This window comes from Ascaphus truei, chromosome 7 (genome assembly GCF_040206685.1).
Source record: "Ascaphus truei isolate aAscTru1 chromosome 7, aAscTru1.hap1, whole genome shotgun sequence".
NCBI classification, from domain to species: domain Eukaryota; kingdom Metazoa; phylum Chordata; class Amphibia; order Anura; family Ascaphidae; genus Ascaphus; species Ascaphus truei.
The window spans coordinates 45,863,823-45,885,034 of NC_134489.1; the positions used below are offsets into that span (position 1 = coordinate 45,863,823).

Below are 21,212 nucleotides of genomic sequence, written 5' to 3' on the forward strand. Positions count from 1 at the left end.
ACGGGCCTAACTACGCAGCCTCGCCAAACCCTTTTCACGCACTATACAGTACCACCCAAGAGTCATTGCACGCTTAAATATAATTTTTTACGTAGTCAGAGGTAAAACGAAAGGCATAATAAATAGTTACGAAAATATAAATTGCCCTATTCGTATTTCTGTTGCTTACCTTCGTGAGTTTTAGCAACCTTCGCCATTTTGTCAGAGAGCTCAGCAACGGAACTAAAATTAAGGACACTGCTGCTTCCGCTATTCAATAGCTCCCCGTGCGCGCATGCGCCCTGGAGAACTGCATCTGGTTCAACTGGGCGGGCTACTCTGTTTTTCGGCGATTACTTGTAGTACCATCGAGATGGTTAGTGATTGATAAACGCCCTATTTTTTTTAAAATCACAATCCTCAAGCGCAATTCAAGTTTGAAAATAGCCGTTCCACTCACCTTTTCTGTTTTTAGAGCATACATAAGTGTTGGATAACCAATTAGAAAATCAAATGACAGGCGGTCAGAGGATCTTCAAAAGAGGTACATTTGTGGTGCACACCTGTGCTATTAATACTTAGCATTGACTATTTCGCTGAAATAAATCACAGCACATAAATAAGCGGACCAGTGACAACTTGAAGAGAAACACAATGTAATTTATTAAAACCATAGGAAAGTGGTGGGACATATGGTACAAAAATTGTTCCTTCGGCTGAGGGAAAAAATAATGTGACTATCATGTAAATAATGTTGGTAATATAGTGTTAGTATATATTAATGTGTTTGAAACATACCAACATTAAATCCCTGTGAACACTAGCTACAATTGTAACAATGTTATAAATGATGGCAGTTACAAATTGTGTTGGGATACAATGTAATTCACTATACAGCTATTATTGCAGATCTAAGTAAATTGCCTCGGTGGGTAAGCACTATATAGGAGACAGGAGATTCAGCCAATGTACGGTATATACAAAGGGTTGGTAGGTACTGAATACCTTCCTGAAACCCCGTCAGGTAAGTAACGCCTGGGTCATAATATATAGGGTATGATCTCTTATTTCTATTAAATTGCAGCTCTTAACTGGCTGTAGACTCCAAGCAAATTCTGTAGAAACGAAGCACAGCTACAACAGGACCAAAAGACAGAGGATCAACCACGGGTAACTCCCATTAAAAAAAACAGATTTATTAAGATCACACGGACAGCTTACCTAGATAAAACCCCTACACGTTTCGCGCCCCCTGCGCTTGATAAAATCTATGTCACAGGGGGAGACCAGGCATTTACACCTTTTTACCAGGATCATACATTGAGAAATGTATGTTACCTGCTTACTTGCTGAAGCGTGCTGACGCTCGCTCCCGCTCAGCACTCAGCCCCTACAGCCGCAATTAGAGCGGCTTTAGTAGGGGCTCGCCTACGCTTCCGCAAGCGCGCGGAAGCGTAGGTCTTAGGGAATTTTAAAATTCCCCCGCTTGCCGGCGCAACAGGCCGGTCACGTGAGCGGTTCGCCCAATGAGAGCGAACCAGCTCCGTGACGACACTGCCCCCCCCCCCCCCCCGGCCCGCCCACTGACGGCGTGCAGGGCAAGCAACCGCAAGGCCTGGGAAAGCACCCGCTTTCCCTGAGCCTCAGCACGCCAGCGGTAAGCATGTCCAAGGCCTTAGGCTACGCTTATAGTGACGGTGACGCGACGGTCGCTGGAAAATCAAATAGCGATGACTTCCAGCGATCGCAACCAATCCGTGGCTCCGTCACGACGCTCTTACTATAAGCGCACGCGACAACGGCAATGCATTTGTTTTGCCGCGACGTCGCATCGCTGTCACCGGCACTATAACCGCAGCCTTACTGGTACCAAGTTGGTAGCCCAGTGGCCTGTCAGAACATTGGTTCTGAAAGTCCCAGCTCATAATACCGTGCACAACAGTACATACACTATTAAATCATTGTTACTAAAATATACTTTATATATCCTAAGTCTCTGGGTATGAAGAATAGAAAGCTGCACTTTATTTTCTACCAGCCTATATTCCACACACTATAAAATAGACTTGGACTGGACGTTAAAAATCCCCTCTCAACCTTATATATGGTTGGACCACCACAGAAACTCTATACCAATTCTGAGTTACCTGGGCATTAACTTGGTATCCCTCTTAACCTAGGGACCTCTCATAGCTCCAGGAACACATTGCATTGCACATTCTGGGCTATGCTGAAGCAGGGAACCCTAGCGGTGAGTCACGCAAGCATTTTCGAGGGAAAATATTGCCGGGACAATGTGCCTATGTGTATCCGAGAATCAAGCATGATTCCCGGGTACATTTTTGGGGTATCCAGCAACTCTGGACTCCGACTACCTAGACACATTCTGACAACACTTTCTCCGCAAAACCCCATTTGAAACTCATACCCTAGCAATCCCTGCTTGCTGGCATCCCTGAAAGGCAAAAACATAAAAATTATTGTTTGTCGCACAAGTACATTATACAGATAAAACTGTTAGGCTCAAGAGCTGACACTCTTAAACCCCAATACATGGATCAGAGGTAACCAAATGGCTTTAACCTTTGAGAGCCTAGTTACCACCTCACTATCAAATCTCTCCCTTCAAGATGAAGGCTCTGTGGCAGTCACTGGAAATTCTTGAGGTTTGTGACTCGCTGGGAATGTCCTGTAGGGAGAGTCCATCTGCATTACCATGCTCACTACCCTTCTTGTGCTGTATGGTAAAGTCAGTTGTTGAAGGGCAAGGCTCCAGCATAGTAACTTGTCATTCTCCCCCAACATCCTTTGTAGCCAACTCAAAGGATTGTGAGCCGTGATCACTGTAAAGGACCTGCCATACAAATAGGGATGCAATTTCTTCAGCGCCCAAACTATGGCCAGGCACTCCTTTTCGATTGTGGTATAAGCCACTTCCCTGGGTAGCAGTTTCCTACCCAGGTACACAATGGGGTGTTCACCCCCTTCCTCACCCACCTGGCTGAGCACAGCATCGATACCATAGTCTGAGGCAACGGTCTGCACAAGGAAATTCTTTGTGTAATGAGGTGCAGCCAGGATGGGAGCACTAGCCAGTGCTGTCTTCAGTGCCTGAAACGATTCTTCACAGGCAGGAGACCAGGCTACCAAAACCGAGTCATTTCTGTGTCAAGTGAGTCAAGGGTTTAGCAATGGCACTATACTGGGGAACAAACTTCCTATAGTAACCAGCGGTGCCCAGAAAAGCCATAACCTGCTTCTTGGTCCTAGGAACTGGGCACTGAACTATAGACTCCACCTTAGTTGGTTCTGGCTTCAGAAGCCCTCCACCTACTCTGTGCCCTAAGTATAACACTTCTGCCATACCCACTAGACACTTTGTATGTTTCAGTTTCAGTCCTGCTTCCCTGATTCTCTTCAGTACCACTGCTACATCAACCAAGTGAGTTTCCCATGTATTGCTAAACACAGCAGTATCATCCAGGTATGCCCTTGCGTAATGGAAACAAAAGAAAACAGCGCACAACGCCAAATAGTGAAGTAAATTCAACAATATATTATCAGATTAAAAAGGGGGTAATATATCTGCGTACATGAAAAAGATTGGTAAAAGGCATGTAGTGTGTATCACACTGTTTACCACTCGGCAGCTGTTAGCTGTAGATTCAGGTGCTTGTTTCCCTCTGCTGATGCAGCTCGGTTGATTCTGGGGCAGGACGTCAGTCTTTCACTCCCAAGGGGATTTCCCTTCATGCAGCCAGGTTCAGCAGCTGGTATTGGGGCTCGGTGAAATCGCTCCGGCTTCCTGGCCGATATGGAGCTGCTCCTATACCTCAGCAGGTATATTCTCTGCACAGAGGTAGGACCGCAGCTCACTGGGGTGCCCTCAGCGTGCCACGATGCCGCTCCGTCGCGGGACGCCGTGTAGTGACGTCACTGTCTCCACAGCAGTGGTGGATTCAATAGGGAAGTTTGAACAGTCTTACAAAGTCTCTCATAAGTGTCCAAAACAGCACACAGGATGAAATAAAAACAGGACAGGCCAGTGTATAGACAAAGGCCAATATAGGCAGATATAAGGCAATAGAATGTTACATCCAACGCGTTTCGTAGAATTACTGAAGAAGTAGTTAATTCTACGAAACGCGTTGGATGTAACATTCTATTGCCTTATATCTGCCTATATTGGCCTTTGTCTATACACTGGCCTGTCCTGTTTTTATTTCATCCTGTGTGCTGTTTTGGACACTTATGAGAGACTTTGTAAGACTGTTCAAACTTCCCTATTGAATCCACCACTGCTGTGGAGACAGTGACGTCACTACACGGCGTCCCGCGACGGAGCGGCATCGTGGCATGCTGAGGGCACCCCAGTGAGCTGCGGTCCTACCTCTGTGCAGAGAATATACCCGCTGAGGTATAGGAGCAGCTCCATATCGGCCAGGAAGCCGGAGCGATTTCACCGAGCCCCAATACCAGCTGCTGAACCTGGCTGCATGAAGGGAAATCCCCTTGGGAGTGAAAGACTGACGTCCTGCCCCAGAATCAACCGTGCTGCATCAGCAGAGGGAAACAAGCACCTGAATCTACAGCTAACAGCTGCCGAGTGGTAAACAGTGTGATACACACTACATGCCTTTTACCAATCTTTTTCATGTACGCAGATATATTACCCCCTTTTTAATCTGATAATATATTGTTGAATTTACTTCACTATTTGGCGTTGTGCGCTGTTTTCTTTTGTTTCCATTCTCTTAGTGTGTGTGGGGTGCTGAGCCACCCCTGCGTTTACAGCTGCAGACGCCCTTATCCCCAACACGGTTATGTGGCATTTATTATTTTATGCATAATTATTTCACTGTGGGATTTGTGGTTCAATTTTTTCATCACTTATTTGAGGGTATAGTCACTGCACTGTGTATATTTCTATATATATATACTTAATAGGTAGTTAGGTAGTAGCGCACAGTTTTGTTTTTTGTTTTTACATGCCCTTGCGTAACCCTGCATCCCTTCCAGTAACCTATTGACCAGACGTTGGAAGGTTGCTGGAGCATTCTTCATACCAAATGGCATAACCAAAAACTCATATAGGCCTCTTGGAGTGATGAATGCTGATTTCTCCCTAGCCTCCTGGGTTAGAGGGATTGACCAGTACCCCTTGAACAAATCCATGGTAGTCAGATACTTTGCCCCAGCAAGCTCATCCATGCAGGGCATGGGATTAGCATCGTACACCGTTTGAGCATTGAGCTGCCGATAGTCCACACAGAACAGAGTGGTTCCATCCTTCTTGGGCACAAGAACTACCGGACAAGCCCACGGGCTCTGGGATGGGGCTATTACCCCTACGGCCAACATCTCCACTTCCCTCTCTATACTGCCCTTCACCTCTGCTGATACCGGATAGGCATGCTTATGCAGAGGTCTCTGATCCCTTGTGCACTGAGTGGTCAGTAATATGTGTCCTGCCCGGCTTATCTGTGTACAGGACCCTATGCTGCTCTAACATAGCCTTTGCCTGCACTCTCTGCTGTGCACTGAGCTGAGACCCTATCTCAACCTGCTCTAATGTGCCCCCCTGCCTAGATTCCCCTAGGAGATCAGGCAGACCATTGCTTGCCGGGTCCCCCATCGGTGGGCTACAGATAGCCATCACTGATGCAACACTCTGTGTAAAATACTCCTTAAGCATATTAATATGATAAAACCTATTTCTACCTGTCTCTCCATGTAACTGTACAAAGTAGTTGCACTCATTCATCCCCCTGAGTACCGTGTACGGTCCAGACCAGGAAGCCATCAATTTGTTCTGACGAGTGGGCTTCAGAACAAGCACTTGCTGCCCAGGGATGAATTCACTACAATGGGCATGCTGATCATACAAAGTCTTCTGCTTTGTTTGAGCCTCCCTGAGGTTAGCCTGTGCCAACCGCAAGAGCCTTTCTAACCGGTCCCTGAGATCTACCACATTCTTCAACACGGAAGCATCAGTATTGGTAGTCTTCCCTTCTCATCCCTCCCGGAATAGGTCAAGAGGTCCCCGTACCCTGCGACCATATTGAAGCTCGAAGGGAGAGAAGCCTGTAGATTCTTGCGTACCTCTCGGTATGCAAACAGCAAGTGCTGCAGGTGAATCTCCCAGTCCTTCCCTTCAGCCTCTATGATGCCTGAAGCATCTGCTTCAGGGTACCATTGAACCTCTCACATAAACCGTTTGTCTGGGGGTGGTAAGGGGTTGTGTGCTGGTGCGTCACGCTGCACGAATCCCAGAGACACTGTAACAATTCTGACATGAATTGTGACCTGTGGTCAGTTAGAATCTCATTAGGCAATCCTACTCTAGAGAAAATAACTAACAATGCTTTAGCTACTGCCCTCGCCTCAATGGTGGCCAGCACGACACCCTCAGGGTACCTAGTGTCAAAATCCACTACCGTAAGGATGTAACATTTGCTGGACCAGCTAGGGATCATCAGAGGTCCCACTATGTCCATGGCTACTCTCTGGAAGGGTTCCCCTATTACCGGTAGTGGGCTCAGGGGTGCCTTCACACGATCACCTGCCTTACCTACTCGCTGGCAGGCATCACAGGACCGGCAAAACTCTGCCACTGCCCTTGATGCCCCTGGCCAGTAGAAATGCTGCAACAACCGGGCCCTCGTGCGAGTGACCCCGAGGCCCCGCTAGTGGTATGTAGTGGGCTACCTGCAATAACTGCTGCCTATACTCCCTGGGTACCACTAACTGCCTCCTACCAGTCCACACTCTATCTGGAGCAGTAGAATCATGCTGTCTATACAAGAGCCCACAGGAACTGAGCCGACTCACTCTGAGTCGGAAATATTAGAAGAATCCCTCAGCCAATCCGTCATCAGATTCTCAGCGCAAGACCAGCAGCGGCAAATTTGATACAACCGAAAGATGCGCTTGTGGAAATAGCAAGAGGCCGGTTTCAGAAAAACCAACCAAGAATATTTTCTAAGTCCCACTTTTTGCGCCCAAGTTCTCAAAAATGAACGTAGCGGTCGCGGCTGGGATTTCAAGCCATTTTTAGTTTCAGAACGTTTGGAGCTAAGTCCCAGTCAAGCAATTTCAAGTCCTCCAGAGAGAAGGGAGCGGTGGCGTCTGGAACTTCATGCCAACTTGAGTTCCAGGACATTTCGGGCTATGTTCCGGTCAGGGTAAGCTTCTTATTTAAGAGCCCCTGCACTTAGGAAAGTCCAGTTTTGTACCCCAGACCCCCAGAAAGTGTGTATTTTCTCATGTAGTTTGTGTATCATTGTGTGTATGCCTTTTCCTGCGAATAAATGTACAATTTATTTCACTTAAATATTTTGCTCAATGTATGATCCTGGTAAAAAGGTATAAATGCCTGGTCTCCCGTGACAGGCTTATTTACTGGTGGCAGCGGTGGGATCATTGAGCTTTATGTTTTAAAATCCTGAGGGGTCTTCTAACAAAGAGAAACTCGTAGATTGCAAGCTCTCAAAACAAGTAGTGACTTACACACGTTACACAAAGCTAAAAAAAAGCACAGGTTCTCTCTGTCACTTTGTCCATTTTCGCCTGATGGCAATAAACTGACGGTCTGGACATTACCAGTCCTGGGACCGTCCCTGGATTGTCGCCTGGTGTGAGAGTTAATCGACAACCGCCTCTGGTCGGGCAAAGACAGTGCTAGAGGAGGATCTCGAGAAACATGAAGCGAGAATACCTTCACCTGAGGTAGGTATCACCTCATCTGCAGTTGCAGGGGCCACTAGCCCAGCCAGAGTACCAGAGGATGTTCCAGCCCTGGTGGAAGTGAAGGCAGAGGAGAGCGGGGGTGACGAGGGAGCGAATAGTGAGCATGTTGCTGGCAGTGGAGCTGTGGAAGCCCCAGTGGTTAGTGGTCTCCCGGATATAGGGATCACCACACTCCTTGCCAATTGGGGAGTGGGAATTACCTTTAAACAGTGGTTGATGTTAATTGCCGCCTCTCAAATGCTACAGCCCCCAGACCCCGGAGGACTTCTACCCAACCTCCCCGGCCAAAGGCGTCCCACCACAGCTTTCGCAAGTATGTGGATGGCATGGACAAGATCGACGGATATCTCAAAGCATTCTAAGATCAGTGTTGCCGGTTCCGTATACCAGAACGGGACTGGGTTTTGCAGTTGTCACCGCTATTGTCGGGGGTAGCCCTGGAGTCCTTCCAGGCAATCCCATCAATGGACAGCGATGACTACCGGCATGTCAAGGCTTTGTTCACACTGGAGGCATACCGTGGCATGTTCAGGTCAGGAAAAAAGACTGACAAGGAGTCCAACGTGCGCTTTTCGGCCAGAATGATTCATTATGGCACTCAGTGGGTGGAGGGAAGTGATGCCACCAAGTATCAGTTCTTCAAAGTAATTGAGGGGTTAACCCACCCTGCACCGCTACCCACCCACACTGGACCCACTATACCTACCCTGTACCCATTGAGTAGTATAGTGGTACATCATACACATATAATAATATGGGTACCACCTGCAGACCCACAGGGGACACCAGCGTGGAAGAACCGGGGGCCCCAGAGCTGTTGGGATCCCGTGGACCCGCTGGGACCACCCGAGGGCCCTAGACCCCCGTGGGAACCACCTAAGGGCCCCCAGAACCCCGTGGGAACCACCCGAGGGCCCCCAGACATCTGTGGGGGTGTCACGAGAGACCAGTGCTTATACCACAAAAATACCAGGATCATTTGATTGAACAAAACGTGAGATAAAATAAATTGTAATTTATTCACACAAGAAACACACACAGCTTGATTTACAAAATAACACTTACGGCAATGAGGTAAAACGAAATAAATGGTTTCCAGAACGAAAGTCCACAAAATACAGTCTCTAGGTATCAATTCCCAGGAGTGGGGTTGATACGCAAGCAAGAGACGCGAAACCGTCTTTGGCTAGGGGCGCCACTTGCAGCCCGTTTCTCCGCCGAAATAAGTATCTTCATTCTGCGCTTGCAGAATTCGTTTACTAGTCCTAATGACCTTACGTAGCGGGGTACAATCCTAGGTTACGATGGAATCGTCTCTGTACCGCATGCTATACCTTCCGATAGATTACAGAACAGTTGAACACCCGCCCGATAGCCTGCATGGGCTTATAACACCCTCCCAGGCCTATCTGGGTAATACACAGCCAATCTTGGCGTGGTGAGTGAATTCCCACCCAATGGCAAGTTTGCTAACAGTTCCTGCAGCTGGGAAAAGGACTTCACAGTATGCCACGGGTCATGCACTAACTTCACACTTGGCATACCTGACCACGCCCCCTTGCACGGCAGCAGAATGCCTACCTTTCTCCAGGATGCCCGGACATCTGCTAGGCAAACTGTTTATATATATTTCCTGACATTTAGCACTTTCCCCAGGTTGGTGTCTTTTGAAGCCCTGGACTTTTGCAGACACTCTGGAGTCAGGTCCACAGGGAGTCTCAGAAACCCAGACTTACATTATACATGACTCATCCCTGATCATAAATGACAATGGTGAATGCTTAATGTATCCGCTGTCCTGCCTGGCTGAAATGTAAATGTCCCAGTTCCTATAACTTTAAAATACTAAACTCAGAGCTACTTCTCATTTATGCCTTTAAATAAATGTTAGTCTCAGAACTATGCTGGATTATACGTCTACCCCCTAGCTCTCTGCATACCAAAAATTAGAAAGCTTGGACCTTCCTATCAAAAGTTAGCTGCTTAATTATGTGAGGGCTATGATGTGGTTTGTGGTTAAACTTTTCCCCGGTCTGTGGTTTGGGGTCGGGATGCAATGCCCGGCCTTAATCGATAACCGCAGACGTACTTTACCAATTGACCTTAATTGAATGATGAGACCACATTATATATTGTTGCAATCCGGCATTCTTTCGTGACCGCAGACCATTTAACCAATTTATCTTGCGGTTAAGGCATCCATTGCTTGTCTGCGGTTACACAGATAGTGTTGTAATGCCAGGCCCGACCACATAACCACAGGCATGCTTACCCAATTAACCCTTTAAACAGTGCTTGAGGCCCCTTATTCCTAGCTGGCGCATTTTAGACAATTACATATTAATAGGACTGCAGCCAGCCATTGGCTGCAGAACTGACACTCTACAGTCACTTTATTCAGGGGAACCCAGGGGACTCAGGGGAACCCAGCCGAGCAGAATGCCTTTATTATTTCATGGCCTGGGTACCCCTTCACCGTCACAATGTACTGCAATGCATTGGATGGAAAATATGCGACAAAAAATTGGTGTGTCTTTTGCCTTTCCAGGAGTGCTAACCAGTGGAGATTCTCAAGCTGAGTTTCAGGGTGGACTTTGTGGTGAAAGTGTCATCGGATTGTGTCTAGCTAGCCAGGGACAAGAGTTGCTAGTCACCCCAAAAATGTAGCCGGGAACCGAGTCGCAGACACAGACCTCTGGACAAAGTCCTTCCTGGACAGCAGTTACGTGACTCACCACCAGGACTCCCTGGTTCAGCACAGACCAGAAAGGTAAAAGGGGGTATAGGAATATGCGTATCCCCAGTATAGTCAGGGCTCCTTAGTTTAGTGGGAGTCCCCCCCAGAATATGACCTGCACCCTAGACCCGGGGTCTGTAGTGTCTCCCTCAAACCATCCATGAGGTTGTGGGAGAAATGATTTTAGTCCAGCTTCGGTACATTAGAAGCAACTCTGAAACTTAACCTAAGCGTTATTTGAAGCAACTTTTTAGCCAACTTCTTACAGGAAGTTCTGAAAATGAACGTGCACAATTTTTCAGTAGATACTAGGGGACGAGGGACTTAGAAGAATTTTGGGATATTTTTATGAACATGGTGTATAAAGGGATATGTTTTATGCACTGTATATGTGCTGGGGAATTTGGCTTATTGCCACCGAGTCTGCTCGGGTCTCAGAGATGCCAAGGTGTTAGGGCGGACGGAGTACTGGAGTTATGCTTGAGTACCAACGTCCTGGCATGAATAAGGGCTATCCGGCGACCATTTGCCCAGCCCCAGACTCTGAGGAGTCTGGCCCAGTTTAATATGCTAAGTGGCAGAGGTGCCAGGTTGGCGCATGTCCCTTTGCACAATTGAGATCCATGCCCGCCCAGCTTCAATGTACCGTAGGCAAACCGCCGATAGGCTGGTGGAAATACTCAACGTGCTGATTGGTTGAGGTATTCTGTGAATGGGACTGAAGTCCTATAAGAAACCTAGCAGCCAATCAGCCCAGGAGATTCTAAGCGCCAAGACAGCAGCAGCAAATTTAAAAACACACACACACAAAGCCGCATCAGACACTTCACCAGCGGATCAGCAGTTGAGCTGTTTGTTGTGGCTTCCACGGTCCTAGGTGCTGCAAGTGGTCTGTCCAGGGACCTGGTCTCACAAGAATACCATCATTGGACTTCCAGCTCTTACTTGGATATCGTGGATCCCACTTATTTTCTTAATTGTATGTTATAGGTTTGTGTGTTTTAAAGATCCAGTGGGAGAACGGAGCAGAAAAAAAAAGAGAGAGGAGAGAAAAGAGAGAGGAGAGAAAAGAGAGAGGAGAGAGGAGAGATAGAGGAGAGAAAAGGAAAAGAGAAAGAAAGCGAGAGAAACAGAGAGAGATCCCAAATGTATTAAACATGTCAGTCATTAGGTTAATTTGTTCCTGCTGTTCCCACTTATATCCATTCTCACCGATATCCTTAATACACTCCCTTTTCCCTTACTATACTGTATTAGCTGTATCTGAACAAAGTGCACACAGTGCTCCGTTATGAACAATGCCCAGCTTGCAATCCATTAAATCCTCATACATTTAACCAGCGTGCAAACAAACCACAAGACAGAGCTCCGTTTTGGTGCCTCATTTAATTCAGTCAGCATTACGAAGAAAGGGACAGAGGCAAAGCGTGAGACCACAGGGGCCATATTTTGTGCACATGGTCAGATTCTGCACACCAGAGGATGAAGGTGTGTGTGTGTGTGTGTGTGTGTGTGTGTGGGTATGTGTATACACATACACACACACACACACACCTTTGAGTTCTAGAACTGGCTCAGATATTGCATCCTTTTCTGCTGTCTGTTTTAATGATTGCAAGATATATATATTTTTTATACACTTTATAATCATTATACTGCAGGAGCCCGTAATATAGGGCAGTACTGAGCAAAGCAATGCAGGCCTCCCCAGCAGTATTTCTAAAACACAGGTCTGTATACAGCAAGGACAGAGGGGGATGGGAGGGAAATCGGTTTTGGCAGAAGTGACGACATAAGGACTTGCTTCACTGCTCCACCAAGGTACAGGACTCGAGACCCCAAACTCAAGAATACATGGTGAGCTGCAGCCACTGCAAGACAGAGAGAGACACTGAGGCCTTCACAGAGAGACAAGGCAAGGGTGCATTTGATAGAAATGGTCTTTACGAGGTTATAACCCTTATAATACCGCAACCAACGCTTACCTCCTGAATAGTAACTTTAATACGGCCATCACCATCTTTATCCAAAGCTTTAAAGGCACCTGAGAAAGAAAAAGCATAAATAATGAGGGGGTGGGGGGAGGTGCAAAACAAGGAGGTCAGGGGGGAAAAAACGCAGGTTACTGGTCACTCACGGAACATGGCGTCGAGGCGCACCAGGCAGCAGATGAAGTTATCAAAATCCATGCACTCATTCTCATCAGAGTAACGACGGATAATCATCTGATACAACTGAGGGTTCAACTGAAAACCTGAGCGAGAGACAGCGAGAATGATGGTCAGTGTGTAGGATCACAGATATGTCATTAATAGGATTGTCTTGATGAGCGGCATATACTCGTAAAGCAGAGGTCCCCCCGCGTGATGAGCAAACAAAATTAAATTAAATTTAAAAAAAAATATCGACTGGAAAAATTTATTAAGAAAAAGGAACAATGCGAAATCCTTAATTTAAAAAAAAACTTGACTAGAAAATCTTATAAATATTAAAATCAATTTTGAAAAACACGATGAAGAATTTCTTTAACAATTAAAAATATAAAATAAATATATTTAAATAATTAAATTTAAATTCAATTTAAGCTATTCCCCATACTTTTTTGGTGAGCATATTTTTCTGCAATTAACTTCGTTAAAAAGAAGTACAGATCTGTATTGACAGATGCACACGTGGGCAGTCTGCTTCTGTTATCAACCTCGGAAATCAATGCCAATATTGAGAAACTCGTTAACTGAAATGGCAGTTCAGAAATCACAAATGAGACATTTTAAATTCAGATTCTTTTTAAATTAGGATTGCAAGTTTGTTTTTCTCTTTTGAATAAATTAAAATATATATATTTTAATGTTTTTATTCTCCTTGTTTACATTTGGCATTATTTAGTTTAAGCTTAGCGACTAATTTAAACAGTATGTAAGGGACAGTAGGACTGTGTCCCGACCAAAATAGTGTGGACATTTGCATGCCTGAAAAAAAACACAAAAAAAGTTGGTCACCCCTGCACTAAGGGCTCTATGTATCAAAGTGCAACGCCGTTATTTTATTGCAACTGGTGATTAAATATATCTGCGCCAGGGAGCATTTATGTATTAAGCTTAGTTGCACCATTTTTGGATATGACTCCATCTGTCTGCGACAAGGGATTATGCAGTAAGGAGTCAGGGCGGAGTTACATTTGCATATCGGCACAAGACTATGTATTAAAATATATGCGGCACATATTACTTTTCTTCACGTTTTCTCCGTTTGGTTTACTCTGCCACCTTAAAGGTGGCACGTTTGCAGACAGAAGGGGAGTGCAATTCAATCGGTGATATATGAAAGAAATAAAAATACAATATAGTGCAACAAGGTTTGTAACAGTGATGGTGTTTTTCTGCGTTGAAGATTTCTTTAGATTCAGGACTCACTTTCAAACAATAAAATGCGTCTCAAACTGTGGCAAATGGATGAAGTGGGATGTCCTATAGATCAGTCCTCTCTCAGTGGTGTGATGTCACTCAGGGCGGTGTATGGAGGGTAGTGCATGGATGTAGAACGAGAAACCAAACATAGTGCGAAACGATAATGCTAATGACAACTTTATCTAATAAAAAGGTATATGGATGTACTCTTGCATCATAAAAACATATTTAAGGCACATAAACAAAGTGAGTGCAGCTCTCAGGCTCTCGCCGCCAGTTCGGATCTCTCAGCCGTCGCATCATTTCCGGTCTTCGATGTGGGAGGATCTTGGATGCAAACAGGTAAAGGTAGGTGAGGTCAGCAGGATACTGGCGGCGAGAGCCTGAGACCAGCACTCGCTTTATTTATGTGCCTTTAATATGTTTTTATGATGTAAGAGTACATCCATATACCTTTTATTAGATAAAGTTGTCAATGCCATTATCGGTCCGCACTATGTTTGGTTTCTCGTTCTACATCCATGCACCGCCCTGAGGGAGATCACACCACAGAGAGAGGACTGATCCATAGGACATCCCACTTTATCCATTTGCCACAGTTTGAGACGCATTTTATTGTTTGAAAGAATGTGAGTCCAGAATCTAAAGAAATCTTCAACACAGAAAAACACCATCATTGTTACAAAAGTTGTTGCATTATATTGTATTTTGATTTGTTTCATATATCACCGATTGAATTGCACTCCCTTCTATCTGCAAACTTCTCACCAAGAGGGTACACTGTGGACCGTTCCCTAAAGGGTTTTTGAGCTGCATTTATATATTTCTTCACTTTTTTTGCACGGATTGTTACTTTAATATCTATTGAATGCTCACAAATTTCACTATTATATCATTATCGCTCTCACTGATATCACTTCCTCTGAGGAACACCGTTTAAGTTTTTTTCCTTCACCCTAAAGGTGGCGCAAGTCTTTTTTTAAGCGCAACTTGTGACAAATTCTAAAACAGCAGAAATACACATAAGTATGCCATATACTAGACAAACAATGCACATTTTTGTATGCAACTGCATCAGCATGCACGTACCTCTTGATAAATAAGAGCCCATAGAATGAACCAGGTTTTCCTCTCTGCCCAGAAACCCTCCCACTCAGCCACACCCACTTTTCCCCCATTGAGTCTACTCTCCAAGGCCTTGCCCTATCCTCCCTCCCCACCCTGTAGTTTACCTGCAGCCTGGAAGGCTTCAGGAAGCTCGCTGCTTCCAATGGTCCCTGAGCGATCAGTGTCATATCTCTTGTATATACCCTGAAAGGGAAGGATAGAATCCGTACATAATCAAAGCATCACAATATATTGACACTGCCCCATGTACTGCTGTGTACAATACATACGTTGTGATTGATTTTAAAAGATCGACATTAGGGTTCTTTATGGATAAAAGCTGTGCACATGAAGAAGAAACCAGTGAGGTTTAGAAAGCTTTATACACTTGCAACTTTATCTATGGGTCACCTACAAAGAATCTACATTTCTCCAGGATCATTATGGCTACAAGAAGCTGCCCAGCAAAAACACGTAGGGTGCTACCGTGCAATCATTGGAACGGTGAGATCAGCGAAAGGAGCATCTGTGTGCCACGGAGACAAGCCAATCAGGGTCTTTGGAGATGTCATGGCAAGGGTCAAGCAAAATTGAGCCCAAGGACGGTGGCGTTAGGGTACCAACTATGCATAACATTGTTCTGACCCACCTGAATGACTTAAAGATCATTACTATAGTGAGTGCGACAGCTGTTTTAAACATCATTTTAAAACAATGTACACCATTTCATGCAAATCTCTATTATGGAGGTGCTCACTGATGGAGCGAGGTGGATCTGGAGCGGAGATACCACAATACATTGTTAATGCTCTATTTCAAGTGATGTAAATGGGAGTGTATTACCATCAATACACAGAATTTCAATTACCTTTGTAAACATAGTACAGCTGAAACCCGTTATAACGCGGTGCTTGGGGTCCACATAATGAGACTGCGCTATAACCCGGGATAGTGAAATGGCCTCCACGATCAGCGAGGACTTACCCTGCATCTGCAGCTCTTGCCTCTCCCTGCGGCTTTCAAATCATTTGACTTTTGAATGCAGAGGAGGGTCACATGACCCTTCTCTGACCAATAACAGCCCAACAGTGAATACTTTTTAAACAATACACATGCAGGAATCGAACCCATGACCCTTCATATGCTGGTAGCAATTCTCTGGCTGCTACACCACAGGGTTGGTGTGATAAATCTGACTCTATAAACTAAACATCTATTGGATTGCATTGTGCAGTAGATGTTAAGTGTGTTTATAGAGTCAGAATCATCACACCAACGCTGTGGTGTAGCAGCTAGAGAATTGCTACTAGAATATGAAGGATCATGGGTTCGATTCCTGCATGTGTATTATATAAAATGTAGACACTGTTGGGCTGTTATTGGTCAGAGAAGGGTCATGTGACGCTCAAGTCGCACATGTGGACACAGGGAGAGGAGAGAGCTGCAGAGAGGAGAGCTGCAGATGCCGGGTAAGTCAATAAAGCATTGAATGTTATATATTTTTTATTAAACCCTTGGAGATGTTTATAAATCGGGAGCCACGTTATAAGAGGATCTGCGTTGTAGCGGATCGTGCTATAACGGGGTTGAGCTGTACATATTTTCCTAAGATTTTTTTTCTGCTTTTCCGCCAGATGTGTACATACATAATAAAGTTTCACTTGTTGTACTCATGGAGTGCCACTCTTTGATTTATAGGACATACTTTGACAGTAGCACCTTGCCAGTTGTCTGGGTTTCCTAGAAAACACACACTCACACACCCCCCAAGTTCAACCTATGCTAAATTTAGATCAGAGATTTAGCCTATATTTGCATTTACGGTACATTGATCCAGAGAAAGGCAAACAAAAACCCCAGTGAAATATCATCCAATGATCTCTCATAAGGGGAAACAAATTCCTTCCTGATAATGGCAATCAGACTAGTCGCTGGATCAGAGATGTAGTAGGTAGCAGAGCACAGCCAAAATGACATCCAATCTTGGAAAAAATGAAAAATTTCCCAAGCAAGCTCCAAATAAGCAGATCAATTTATTGCAGGTTCACAGCAATAGGACTAAATGAACGCACCTACGCGTTTCATGCCGAGGCACTTTATCAAGGTGTAAGGACAAACTGAACTGCATACCTTTTTATACATACCTGGCTGGCCTACCGCCACGCTGAGTGTGATGTCACAAACGCGCGACCACAATGCAAGTCACGCGCACGCGACGCAGATCCTCATTGGACTAGCGGATCAGGTGACCCACCACGCTGCTGAGTGCAACGCCACAAGAGCACGACCGCAAAGCAAGTCATGCGTACGCGACGCAAGCCCTCATTGGACTAGCAGATCAAGCGACCCACCACACCAACGAGCATAACATCACAAGCACGCGACCGAAAAGCAAGTCACGCGCATGCGACAAAACCCTAATTGGACCAGCGGATCAGGTGGTATGTCTATACAATAAAACAAACTTTATGAATAAAGTGGTGGGTCACCTAATCAGCTAGTCCAATGAGGATCTGCGTCACGTGACTTGCATTGCGGTCGTGCGTTTGTGACATCACGCTCGGTGGCCCAGCCAGGTATGCAGTTCAGTTTGTCCTTACACCTTGATAAAGTGCCTCGGCATGAAACGTGTAGGAGCGTTCATTTAGTCCTATTGCTGTGAGCCTGTAATAAATTGATCTGCTTATTTAGGGCTTGCTTGGGATTTTTTTCCAAGATTGGATGTCATTTTGACTGTGCTCTGCTACATACTACATTCTGGATTTCTACTACAACAATTGCACGCCGTGGATGCTGCCTGGATGTTGGAAGCTGGCAGGTAATGGGCCATAGTGTCCTGATATAAGTTCGGTCAGCTAAATTAATGTTATATGCATCTCTCCGTGAATTGGGGTACATATAGATGTGTCAATATCTGTGGTTGTCAGGTGGACGTCACTAGGCACATACCTCACCAAGGTTATGCCAATTATGTTTGATTTCTGTCCATCATCCTATTAACATCTGGACAATTATACAAGACCTTATTATCAAGTTCAACAGAGCCTTGTGTGATTTTTGTGAGCACCACTTTCCACACTTCATACTAATTTCTGGATCAACATCCTTCCCATGTTTACTTATTTGGTATTATCCCTGTATACCTTTCCTTTCTAAAAAGATGTCCAACCCTTTTTTTTAACATAATCTATTGTATCTGCCATCAGTCTCCATGGGTAATGAATCACATTTTAACTGCCCTTACTGTAAAGAACCTTTTTCTTTGTTGCTGGTGAAATCTCCTTTCCTCCAACCTTAAGGGATCACCCCGTGTCCTTTGTACTGCCCGTGGGATGAATCGTTCTTCTGAAAGCTCCTTGTATTGACACGTAATATATTTATACATAGTTATCATATCCCCTCTTGGACACCTTTTTTATAATTTAAATAAATCTAATTTAGCTAGCCTCTCCTCATAAGTTAGATTTTCCATCCCCTTTAGTAATTTGGTGGCTCTTCTCTGCACTCTCTCGTGTTCCATAATGTATTTTCTAAAGAGTGGTGTCAAAAACTGTACTCCATATTCAAGGTGTGGTCTTTACTTCCATCCATTCTGATTTAATAAAATGCAAGATCTTGCCTTTGCAGCTACTGCATGACAATGGGCACTATTGCTAAGCTGGCTGTCTACAAGCACTCTTATATCCTTCTCCATCAAGGATTCACCTAATTTTCCCCCATTTGATTTGTAAGTTGTCTGTTTATTCTTATTTTCCAAAACCTTACATTTACCTGCTCAAGTTTCCAGTCTCTCCAAGTCCTTCTGGAGAGAAATGACATCCTGCTCTGATTCTACTACCTTACACAATTTAGTGTCATCAGCAAAGATTACGACTTTAGGGCTGTTCTATACAGCATGCGGCCGTGCGTTCCTATGCGAACACGCGTGCACGTGCCGCATGCTTTCCGTGTATATAGAGCCGGGAGCTGCAGGTTAGTGTATGTGTGTGTGTATATGTGTGTGCATGGGTTGTGTGAGTGAAAGTCCTAGATAGATTTTTTTTAAAGAAAAAAAAAAAAGTTTAATTTTTTTTTGTTTTACAATCCTTGACAGACACAGACAGACAAATTTCTTCATCTTCGCCGCCGTCTGTCGGCTCCCCTCTCCCTGCCGTGCGCGCCCGGCCCTTCAATAGAAAGGCTGACTAACGTCAGCCAACGGAAATTCCGCGCGCGCGGCGCAGCGCGCACACGGCACTATAGAACGTGCCTTACGCTCTATGCCAAGCTCAAGGTGAAGTTAAAAAGCTCAAGTTAAAAAGCAGGGATCCCAGTACCGATCCCTGAGGTACTCCACTCTCAACTTTAGTTCAACCTGAAAAAGTTCCATTTATGACAACTCTGTTGTCTATCCTTCAACCACTTTTCAATCCAAGTGCAAATATTTGACACAGCATTGTATTTTATTGCCATTTATTTTAATTATTTTGCTCATAACAAGTTAAGCTATAATTTTGTGTGCACCGACGCAACTCTTTGGAGCGAATTGTGACATTTCTACTCGCATATCTCCCTTTTAGTATTGGTTAATACTTACTTTGCACAGGTAGCACCCATATTTCACATTACAAAGTAATATACCATCATTTACTACTGTTGAGCAGTGCAACCACTTTTTTCTATGTTTAAAATATACCTTTTATTGAATCAATTAAAATAATTCCGCTACTTGTACAAACACACCCGTGTGAGGTAATTAAGTAAAAGAGCGCAAAGCTGTTTCACCTGTGCTGTCGCCAATTAGCTAGTTCGGAGATTATGGTATGTTCCTAGACATGTAACCCTCAGACTAGTAACAAACACTTGGAATGATACAGTGTTAATAATTATAAGTGCGCACCAACCCTGACAAACATAGAAAAATCACAAAAACATGGAATTGAACCTCATCATGTACACAAATAAAAAACGAAGCTGCAGTTGCAAGGAACTGTGAATTAAAACTAGCAAAGGTCTGTGATTACTGTGTTAAAATCACAGTAACAATTAAACCTCAGTATGACAAACAAGTGATGCAGGATATCTTTGGTTTGAAAGTGTATAATGTGCTCATGTTCAAGGCTTAATCAGCATATAGCACATACAATTATATCAGACCTAATCCCTGAGGATTGATTGCTTTGTAGTTTTCTGTAAATTCCGTGACTACCTACCTCCTAGGAGCCGAGTCTAGTGTTGTGTCAAATAATGTTTGGCTTTGTATTTACGACAGCCCGACACTGACCAGAAGCCCTAGAGTAGAGTGAGCAGGTGACCCTGATACAATTTGGCGCATTGAGTGCACTGCTGAGCTCTCTGTAGGAGGTCACAGCTGAGCAGTCCTCTGGCACACGCAGTGTCGATAGTGACAACTAGTGTACGAAAATTCGACACGTGTTTCGCCACCTAGTGGCTTCTTCAGGACAAATAGTCCATCAAATAGAGTAATGTCACTTTCAATAACCCAGCAACCAGATGATATCATCTGTACTACTTGCAGCCGTAGCTACGAAAATGTAACTAGTTCAATTAGACCTACTGTGAAGTAATATTGTTACTATGGTAACCAGAGATGCCAAATGCATAGTCGCATAATAAAAACTTAAGAGAATTACACAGTAGGTCCAGAGAGAAAATAAACACTACGCAGTCAAGATTTATTCTCCGCAACACACACATACACACCCCCCCTCCCACTTACCTGCCATTTCTTGATGTTATTCCATAAATATTTGAATTCTTCAAAACCAAGCTTTCCAGTGCTGTCACTCTGCAAGGGGGATGTTAAGTGACAAAACTGTGTGTGACAGGACATTGTCCCCCAATCTCTGTGTGTCTGAGACCCACCCCCCCCCTTACCTCTGAAGTCCTCACACTGGAACATGTTGATTCAGATGACAAAATACAAGCTAACAGCTTGTGTTATCTATTGGAATTGCAAATACATTTTTGCAATTTTCAAAATATTAGTGTACTCATTTCTTATTACTATTTGTTTGGCGATTGGGGAATTTTCCCTATATCTATTTGCATTAACAAGCTGCGTCCCTCTTTTGGCACGAATACACGTATCAAGTGTAAAAACTAGAAAAGTGTGCTTCAAAGAGATTATTACACACAGTGTAAGATATAAATATTGAAGTTGGTGAAACCAAAAGCACCTCAATTTTACAACCCATATAAGTGACTATTCAATACTTCGTTTTAAAACAGTG

The 21,212-nt window shown here is 44.5% G+C and overlaps 2 protein-coding genes and 1 long non-coding RNA gene across 6 annotated transcripts in view; 1 reads left to right on the plus strand and 2 right to left on the minus strand.

Annotated features, from left to right (window-relative positions):
* Positions 1 to 326, minus strand: part of SF3B1 (splicing factor 3b subunit 1) — a 45,360-nt gene extending 45,034 nt beyond the window's left edge. For 2 of the 3 annotated variants that reach the window (XR_012802628.1, XM_075608206.1), the window contains exon 1: positions 170 to 326. Coding sequence is in view for 2 of the 3 variants with exons in the window: in XM_075608206.1 (XP_075464321.1) it covers positions 170 to 197 (28 nt within the window). In the remaining variant the exon portion in view is untranslated. The remainder of the gene's footprint in view (positions 1 to 169) is intronic. The other variant, XM_075608205.1, reaches the window with a different exon arrangement.
* Positions 1 to 13,527, plus strand: LOC142499191 (uncharacterized). The gene is made up of 4 exons (XR_012802629.1): positions 1 to 523; positions 1,064 to 1,149; positions 10,277 to 10,498; positions 11,456 to 13,527. It is a non-coding gene; the product is annotated as an uncharacterized LOC142499191 (long non-coding RNA).
* Positions 11,833 to 21,212, minus strand: part of CAPNS1 (calpain small subunit 1) — a 25,715-nt gene continuing 16,335 nt past the window's right edge. For both annotated transcript variants that reach the window (XM_075608207.1, XM_075608208.1), the window contains 5 exons: positions 20,699 to 20,767; positions 15,105 to 15,183; positions 12,603 to 12,719; positions 12,451 to 12,509; positions 11,833 to 12,336 (listed from right to left, as the gene is read on the minus strand). In XM_075608207.1, coding sequence (XP_075464322.1) covers positions 12,310 to 12,336; positions 12,451 to 12,509; positions 12,603 to 12,719; positions 15,105 to 15,183; positions 20,699 to 20,767 — 351 coding nt within the window. In that variant the 3' untranslated portion in view covers positions 11,833 to 12,309. The remainder of the gene's footprint in view (positions 12,337 to 12,450; positions 12,510 to 12,602; positions 12,720 to 15,104; positions 15,184 to 20,698; positions 20,768 to 21,212) is intronic.